The 9014-nt window shown below is 41.2% G+C and overlaps 1 protein-coding gene across 1 annotated transcript; it reads right to left on the reverse strand.

Annotated features, from left to right (window-relative positions):
• Window positions 1–1895: 1895 nt before the first annotated feature.
• LOC139384083 (N-alpha-acetyltransferase 30, NatC catalytic subunit) lies at window positions 1896–8666 on the reverse strand. Its single transcript, XM_071128726.1, has 4 exons — window positions 7866–8666; window positions 7333–7453; window positions 6825–6880; window positions 1896–5559 (listed from the first exon to the last, which is right to left on the reverse strand). The coding sequence occupies exons 1-4, from the start codon at window positions 8217–8219 to the stop codon at window positions 5422–5424; spliced, it is 669 nt and encodes a 222-aa protein (XP_070984827.1). The 5' UTR covers window positions 8220–8666; the 3' UTR covers window positions 1896–5421.
• Between the last annotated feature and the right edge of the window lie 348 nt (window positions 8667–9014).

The following is a 9014-nucleotide window of genomic DNA, read 5'->3' on the forward strand; positions in this document are numbered from 1 at the left end:
ATGGATACCTGAGATGTATGCCGCCACAACTAACTAGGGGAGTTATTATGTCACTAAGGGTGTCATACCAAAGGGCTATGCTAATTTATCAAGAAAGAAAAGTAAACTACAGTACATCAAGAACCGTAGCAGCTGGTGGCGGAGCACTAAACACCACATACAGCCAAACGAATGAGAGAACATGAGCGGAGGACTCAAAACAAGTGAGGTGAGACAAGTTCTTCTGATTTCAACACTGAAAGTAACTTAGACCGTCCGGATTTCATAATATTAACAAACCCAAATTAGTGTGATTGCTTGGCTCATCAACAGACTTTTACTAAAAGCATAGCATAGCATAGCCTAACAGCCATAGCAGAGGGCTAGTGGTGGACTATGGGCTCTACAGGATCCAGGTCCAGGCTGAGTCAGGTGGCCCCATGTCACAGTCAGCCAGAGGGAGACCTGGACCAGCAGGCCAGTCATCCCACCTCACAATGGACCATCTCTGCTGCGCCAACCCCACTGGGGCCACAACATGGGCCCCTAGGACATAGTAGGACTATCCAGCTGCCCCCACTGAAACTGGAAAACTCTGCAAGCTTCCACCCACTATCTACAGGTCAGTAGACAGATTATTTTGTCTCCAAATGTGGTTGTCATCATCATGAAGGCTTAACTGACTTGTGTGTCTATGTGTGTAAGAATCATCATATGTAGCAAGCAGCCTCCCACAGAGTCAAAGCAACATTTGGGGACCAAGCATCATTCATTCTCATCCACCACGAAGACTACAGGTCAGAACAGTATAGCTTTCGCTACCATTTTACTACAAACTGTCACAAACATTCTTGTTCAAGTGTTCCTAAATTCCTACTTTATTTTCCTATCTCTGTGAAATAAATTGTATTTCAATTTAGTGTCTTAGACTTCACATTGGGGGAAGAGTGGCTGTGTTATTGCATTGACTGTTGTTGTGGTGTACTGTACTGTGTACCCATGCAGACCTCCCATCATTCTCTCTCCTCAGGCATTGCAACCGCTGGCCCCTCTTAGTGCAGGTCTCAAGGTTACTGCCAATCACATGGCCATGGTAAAAAAAATAAACATACAAAAACATCAGTGCCATTTTGTCTCTGTTTGTGCTGTGTTGACATGTATACAAAGCCTTTGTCAATGTTGAAGCTGTTTTTATGACCTTATGCTTGTGTTTGGTTTGTTCTTTTTCTCTTGTCACAGGGCAGAGACTGGAGAGATGGGGGTGTCCTCCACTTTTCTACCCCCAGCCAGGGTGCACACGATGGCACCGGCCGCCATCCGCAGGTGCAGATAGAGAATGTAATGGACTTACAGTGCCTTCAGAAAGTATTCACACCCCTCTACCTTTTCCACATTTTGTTGTTACAAAGTGGGATTATAATGGATGTAATTGTAATTCATTGTCCACAATCTACACAAAATACTCTGCATTGTCAAAGTGGAAGAAAAATCCATCAACAAAAAATATACTAAATGGAAAACATGAATATATCTTGATTAGATAAGTAATCACCTTTGGCAGTGATGATATTTGTGTCTTTCTGGGTATGTCTTGAAGAGCTTTGCAAACCTGGATTGTACAATATTTTCCCATTATTCTTTTAAAACTCCAGTGTTTTAGGTTAAGGTGGATTTGTCTCCCAGTGTCTGTTGGAAAGCAGGCTCAACCATGTTTTCCTCTAGGATTCTGCCTGTGCTTAGCTCTATTGATTTTCTTGCTATCCATAAAATCTCCCTAGTCTTTGCCGATGACCAGCATACCCATAACATAATGCAGCCACCACCATGCTTGAAAATATGAAGAGGGGTCTCTGTAGTGACTGGGTGTATTGATACACCATCCAAAGTGTAATTAATAACTTCACCATGCTCAAAGGGATATTCAATGTCTGCTTTTTTATTTAAAATGTTTAAACCCATCTACCAGTATGTGCCCTTCTTTGCGAGGCATTGGAAAACCTCCCTGGTCTTTGTCTTTAAATCTGTGCTTGAAATTCACTGCTGGACTGAGGGACATTACAGATAATTGTATTTGTGAGCTACAGAGATAGGGTAGTTATTCACAAATCATGTTCAACACTATTATTGCACACAGTCCATGCAACTTATGTGACTTGTTAAGCACATTTTTACTCCTGAAGTTATTTAGGCTTGCCATAACAAATGGATTGAATACTTACTGACTCAAGACATTTCAGCTTTTCATTTATTTGTATTTACATAATTCCACGTTGACATTATGGGGTATTGTATGTAAATAAGAGACACATAAGTCGGAGCACAATTGGCCCAGCGTTGCCCAGGTTAGGGGAGGGTTTGGCCGGGTTAGGCCGTCATTGTAAAATTAAGAATTTGTTCTTAACTGACTTGCCTAGTTAAATAAAGGTGAAATAAAAAAAACACAAAATCGAAATGATCCATTTTAAATGCAGGCTGTAATACAACAAAATGTGGAAAATGTCAAGGGGTATGAATACTTTTTTGAATGCACTATACATGCTTATGTTCCTCAGTCTCCAAAACAATTACATGGGATTTGATTTAGTCAGGAATGTTGTTATGAGAGGTAATTTACCAGAGAGAGCGAGAGCAGCTGGTGAGCTGCGAGCCTGGGCCCCTTCTGTCCCAGTGGGCCTGATTAAAGCGCTGGTGGAGTGGAAAGTGGGGTGGTCTACAGCTCTGACTGGCCCTCAATGGGATGCGCTTTCAGGGTACAGGGAACAGGAAAAACCCCACTACCAGGCAAACACACATGTGCGCGCACACACTCCCTCACAAACCGACATACTGTATATAACAATTTGTACATTTTCATGTTTCATTGCATAGGGCAGGATCTAGGGATCAACATTTTATCTGTAGCATATCATTGATGCGTTGTGTATTCCATGACGTGTGACTATATTATATTTTAAACTACCGTACCATTTGGTGGTGACTCATGCATGGTCTCTCTGGCTGTGTGGGTTGGGTTGTATAGGGAGGACTCCTGGAGGCACAGATGGTCCTCAGTCAACAGGCCCAGCGAAGAAGGAGAGCCCACCAGAGACGAGTCCGAGAGCAGCGGGTCCACGAGAGGACAATCTACATAGATAATGGTGAGACTGGAGACATTTTGTTAATCTGGCTGACACCAAACTCAAAGTCTTCCTGACTGCAGTGTCACAGCTCTCCCTCGCATCAGCCAGGCTAAAAAAAATTACCACCAACTTGAACATGTTCTAAGTGATGCGTACAATCCATAGGGCTGCAGTACTTAAATAGATTGTGTACTTTGTATTGCTCCCTTGGCCTCTGTAGTTGAAGCACCAAGCAGCAAAGGGATACAGAGACTGCATCTGCTAAACAGGCCAACCCAAAGGGACATATTTTGGGATGAGATGACAGGAGAGAGTCTCGACCTCAAGGAGATCCTCCAACCAAGCCCCCTTCCGCTGGAGCAGGGAGAGAGACAGCAGTCCCAGCCTGGACTACCACAGTGCCTGTGTAGGGATGAAGAGCTGATCAACAGAGACTTGGCATGGGGAGGCCTCCGGAAAACCAATACTCTCACAGACAAGAGTGGAAGGGGAGACAGATGGTGGACTGACCCTGAGGAAAACCTTACCTTTGATGCTGGACTGGAAGACAGAGAAACAAAGAGATACAATTCCCAAACACTTGAGCTCTTTCAGGGATAGTGAGAGGGCTAGTAGGAGGCCTCTGAGAGGCTGTCAGAGAGAGGGCATTAGAGGTCTATGTCATTGGGAGAGAGGGATTTGGGAACCTGACCTGGAGTAGGAGCTGTTTGAGAGGTTTACTAATCTGGATTAGATCGGATCTTCAATCTCAGTTTGCGAAATGCTAATGGTGTATAGGTGATGACTTCATTTTGAAAAGCAGAAATTGTAGCTCATTTATCTTTTAAACTGTTAGCATTTTTACTGTATGATCACATGGCAAACTAAATATTGGTTTGTCATAACCAAAGTATTTCAGAGAATGTGTCCACCACCAGTGTTAAACTATCACCTGAATGTATTCATAGGATTGCTTTATTAAAATAGCAGCTGTGGTTAAAGTCTAGGATTGCTTCATTAGAATAGCAGATGTGGTTAAAGTAAGTCTCATTATGGGAACAAATCTGTTTTCCATAACAAATAAATGTGTTTATGAAAGTGAATCAGTGTGTTTTTATTCCAGCCTGTTTGAAGGCAGTGTGTGGCGCCCTCTAGGGATGATAGTGATACTTACTACAGGTGTGGAAAGGTCTAAAATTAGCTTGATGTAACACCAGCTTAATGTTCAGAAGGTGAGAAAGCACATTAAAAAAATAATACATTTGGCTTTTTGATCTTATTTCCATCATGATTAACAATACATGGTACTTATATAGCGCTTTCAAGGACCAAAAGTTACTTTAATTTTGTTACTCAATCTTAATCTCTAAAACAATGGAAAATGGACAGACAAAATACTACCACCAAAAAGTACAAAATCCCAGCAATTAATTACCAAATACATTACTTTGTCCATCTTAAATTGAAAGGTGTCTTGCGATACACTTTTGAAAGAAATTTCTGACCATATTTTGTTTCACGTCTTCAAGACCTCTAGACACAATGGTACAGAGACAAAAATGGGTACATACAAATGGTACTAAATAATTTCCCTCAATGACCGTTTAATTTAGCTTCAAAGATAATGTATTTTCTAAATTATCTTTGGGGCTGAGTTTTTGTTTAATGAGAAGCACACTGAAGACCTCTTGTGCTCCCCAATTCCCTTCAACATTGAAAAGATATATTGCACTTCAGGGCTCCTTTTACCCTAACAGGAAATTGCTTATTGCAGCAATCCTCTCCACCTTTATGAAAATCCTGATGGAAGCTCTTAGCGGGATTAGAGAGAGAGTAGAACTGGCCAGCTACCACACACCTGGGGCTACAGTGAACACACAACAAGACAAGGGACAGCTGCATTTAGTTCTTGAATCAAGTGAGAGGTATCCTCTTTTCTTATGACGTCTGAAGCATTTAGGCTGTATAGCCCTTATAAATGGCTTTATGAAAACATTCAGTTTGCATAGTCTTACTCTTCTTCCCAACTTGTGTTTTCGCCATGTTTTTAGTCCTCTAAATAAAACAAATAAAAGGACAGAGGCAAGCTGTTGTTTTGTTTGTAATTGATTTAGTTTGGTCGAGGTCAAGGGCTAGGGTGTGGTTATTTTCAGTTCATTTCCACTGGCCACTAAAATGCCACAAGTACTCCCAATTCAACAAAGAAAACTGTGGTACCGGTCTCCAATTTTCCTTCCTGATCTTTCTGGATTTTATGTGGCTTTGATGTTTCCCTCGTAGGGAGGACGTTTGTTCCTGAGACTGGGAGAAAGAGGTCTCAGAGCCAGAGACACTGACTGTATTGCTACCGAAGCCACAGTTTGAGCCGTAGAGCATCCACTCCATTTAAATAGTATTGGAAGAGCCTCTTGTCCCTTACAAAGCCCAGGTTCTCATACAGTTTCTGGGCTGATTGGTTGGTGATCTCAGTCTCCAGCACCACCTGTTTAAAGTTAACAAAACCAAGTAATTTGTAAGAGATTGTTACCTCTATCTCCATACTGAATACTATACAAAATGGTATTCAATGGCATTTTCAGTTTCAAATGTGCAATGGTGTAATGAGATTAGAATCAAGCTTAAACTTGTCACTATTTATGGTAAAGAGTGTGGCCTGTTATCTTCTAGCTAAAATGTGGCCTAATGTAAGGTGACCAGAAATTATTTTGTTTTTGCGTGGGGAGGGTGGGGGAGGGGTACTGTTTGAAAATAAAAATGCCATTGATCTATATTTAACTATCAATTTTCGTTATTGTCCTTTAAAAATACTTCAAACACAGAAATGGAATAACCCTCCACAGTTCTTAAAAGCCTAGCTAGTCATTTTTTAATCACCCAGGTTTGGTAGCCTATGCTGTTGCATGTACTTTCTGGCCATGGTGTGTTCATGTTTTTTTTTATTTAACCAGCCCATTGAAACCCAGTCTCTTTTTCAAGGGAAGCCTGGCCAAGAAGACAGCAACATTCAATATATTAAAGAATTAAAACATACAATTCAACAACATGATCCAGCCTAAAAAAAGCATTTACACTCCTCCGTAACAGTCTCCCACCAACATTTTAAATGAATTCAGTGGCACTAACATATCTAGATGAAGCGTGGATTGTAAACTATGCCATGCCTCTGGTGTACAAGACGAGAAAGGCAGTCTTGCCTAATACTGTAAATGTCCTGGGGACTTTAAGTAGCAACCACTGAGCAGACCGGGTATGGTAACTGCTGGTGGTGAAGGAGACCAGACTACAGAGGTAGAGGGAGTTTACCCAAAAGGGCCTTGCAGATGAACACATACACATGTACGTAGCTTCCTGCACATATAAAGTGAGGTCCAACCCACCATTTGGTATAAGGTGCAATGGTGGGTGAGTGACTTGGCATTTGTAATAAAGTGCAAGGATGCATGATAAACAGAGTCCTGTCTCTGTATCACTGGTCAAATGTTCTCATAAAAGGTCCATGGCAAAGCCTCGGGAGAAAACGAGTTTGGCAAAGGGATTGATATATGCAAATCTGATTGGACAGCATTTGATTATTTAACGATCAGCCCCAATTTAACTTCAATATTACTTTTTTCTTTCTAATGGCTAATCAGGGACATTTTCAGGACAGGCCACCAAAATCGGGGACTGTTCCTGGAAATTGGGGACGTCTGGCCACTCTTGCCTAATGTCTTCCAGGGTAGATATGATTATGTAAAATAAACATACCTCATCACAGTCCTCATCCATCATAGCATAGATAGCCTTTTTGACTAGATATGTACCTGAAATGACAGGAGTGATGACATGTTAGAAGTAAACATGAAACATTATAACACAGTCTTGCAGGGGTGGGTATAATTTGTGGAATGTTCCAACAGGACAAAATCTTCGTAAAGTACAAGGTTGCCAACAAACATTGCATACAAAGTAACATGATCAATACACCTAGCTAACTAGCTGCCGAATAGGCATCAACTCACCATGTAGCTTATTCTTAATGTTTGTCGATGGGCTACCAGAGTGAGGACAGACATTTTTCGGAATAAACATGGTGAGTGAAAACGTAATTAAATAGCCTACTCCCTACCTGGTACCTTATTCTGCCGCTATACAACTTTGTATGCGTTGTTTGATGGCAACCTTGTTATTTACAAAATTTTTGGAACAGATACCTTTTGGAATGTTCCACTAATTTTACCCACCCATCTTGGAGATTCTCCTAATGCCCACTTACCAATTCCTTTCCTCCTGTATCTGGAGTCCACAGCCAACATGGCAATGTAGCCACGGTGAATCTTCTTGTGCATATCCAGTTTGCACACAATGGCACCAACACAATCCTTGTCCACCATCGCCTGTGGCACAGAGAGATAAAACATTTTATTATCTACTGGCTGGCAGGTGTGTAGGCTTTTTCTCCAGCCCGAACGCATCATATTCAGCCCTGAGCATAGGCTGGTAGTGGCAAACTACAAAACATGATCAGTTCCTAAAATGCATACAACTTTATATCCGATTAAACGCAACTCCAAGATTTACGATGGAGTTGAGTTTGCGACTACTGTGGGCGTACTGGAGATCCGACGCCACATATAAACGTCATTTTTTTGTGTTTTTTACTCTCGATTTCAGCACCCAAAGTAAATAATTGCCGGGAATTACACACGACACTGTTATTTTGTGTGATGTTGGAGCTCCAGTCCGCCCACACGCAACTCCACCATAAAACGTTGAGTTTAGTCAGCTAGCTAACAACTTTATACGTACCAGGAAGCAGAGTTGAGGCCAGTTATGAATGAAATACCTATATGTATAAATCGAATAAGGCTCTGACAAGTCTTTGGTAATAAGCCTTTTGATGTCTGACATTTGCAGTTCAGACTCGTATGGTACGTATTCCACGTCTCCCTCTATGTTTGAACATAACCCAAGCCTTCTCAGTTCTTCCACAATAACTTGAGAGGTGATAGTGGCAGCAAGCGCGGATGCCACCAAATCTTCTTCAGCGCACAGCGTCCCGAGCTCTTCCCTGTCTCCCTCCATCACCACCACTTCTTTGCTGCATGTTAGCACCCCGTCGACACTGCTGGAATCTATTTCAGCCATTCCCATGGTTGGCATGTTGTTGTTGATTTCGTTATTGTTCGCATGCAGACAGTGCGTTTAGCCAGCTAACGTTAGCTAAAACGAAAAAAAAAGTCGCTTGCACGGTTAAAGTTGCCACCAGTTGCGAATCTGTTTTTAAATTATATAATGTATTTTCTGTAGCTAACCCAACTAATGTACTGTAGCTAGCTAATAACTTCTAAAGTTTGTTGCTAGGCTAGCTTCTGCCTGTCAAAATTATTGCTACCGTAAAGCATTTACTGTGCGAAAAACAACTTTACGACACTCAAAGTCGATTAAAATCTTAGGAACAGTGTTGTTGTAATGTCAAGAACAACAAGTCAAAAAAATTTATGAAATAATTTAATGAAGAATATGACATCTATAAATCCAATTTAAGTTGTTTTTATAGTGCGACAGAACTCAATAACATGTTCTCTAGCCCTACCACTGGATGTCGTAGTATGCTTGACAGTGTGAGGGAAAGGACATATGTCGATCAGTCTTGGTCCCTGGGCCAATGATTATTCATGTATACATATATATTATACCATTATATATTGGTAATTGATCACAAATTGATTTTTTTGTGAGCAAATCAATGTGGGGCTCCTTTACTTGTGTTCTGTTTAGTATTATGTGGGTTCCACAGGTGAGCACAAAGATGATCAAAAGACAAAAACCATGGGTGTTCATAAACCTAGTAGGCTTACTATTTGATAAACAAGTCAATGTATCAAATATCAAATCAATTCAGCATCCCCACCAGGCAGGGTAGCCTAGTGGTTAGAAACGGAAGGTTCAAGTTCA

Source organism: Oncorhynchus clarkii, chromosome 25, assembly GCF_045791955.1.
Source record: "Oncorhynchus clarkii lewisi isolate Uvic-CL-2024 chromosome 25, UVic_Ocla_1.0, whole genome shotgun sequence".
Lineage (NCBI taxonomy): Eukaryota > Metazoa > Chordata > Actinopteri > Salmoniformes > Salmonidae > Oncorhynchus > Oncorhynchus clarkii.

Excerpts from the sequence above, each read along its gene's own strand:
- LOC139384083 (XM_071128726.1), bottom strand. The coding sequence starts at position 8,219 with ATGCCAACCATGGGAATGGCTGAAATAGATTCCAGCAGTGTCGACGGG. Across the intron at positions 6,881-7,332 it reads ATACAGGAGGAAAGGAATTG|GTACATATCTAGTCAAAAAG; the intron begins GTAAGTGGGCAT and ends CTGTCATTTCAG. Across the intron at positions 5,560-6,824 it reads TGGATGAGGACTGTGATGAG|GTGGTGCTGGAGACTGAGAT; the intron begins GTATGTTTATTT and ends AACTTTAAACAG.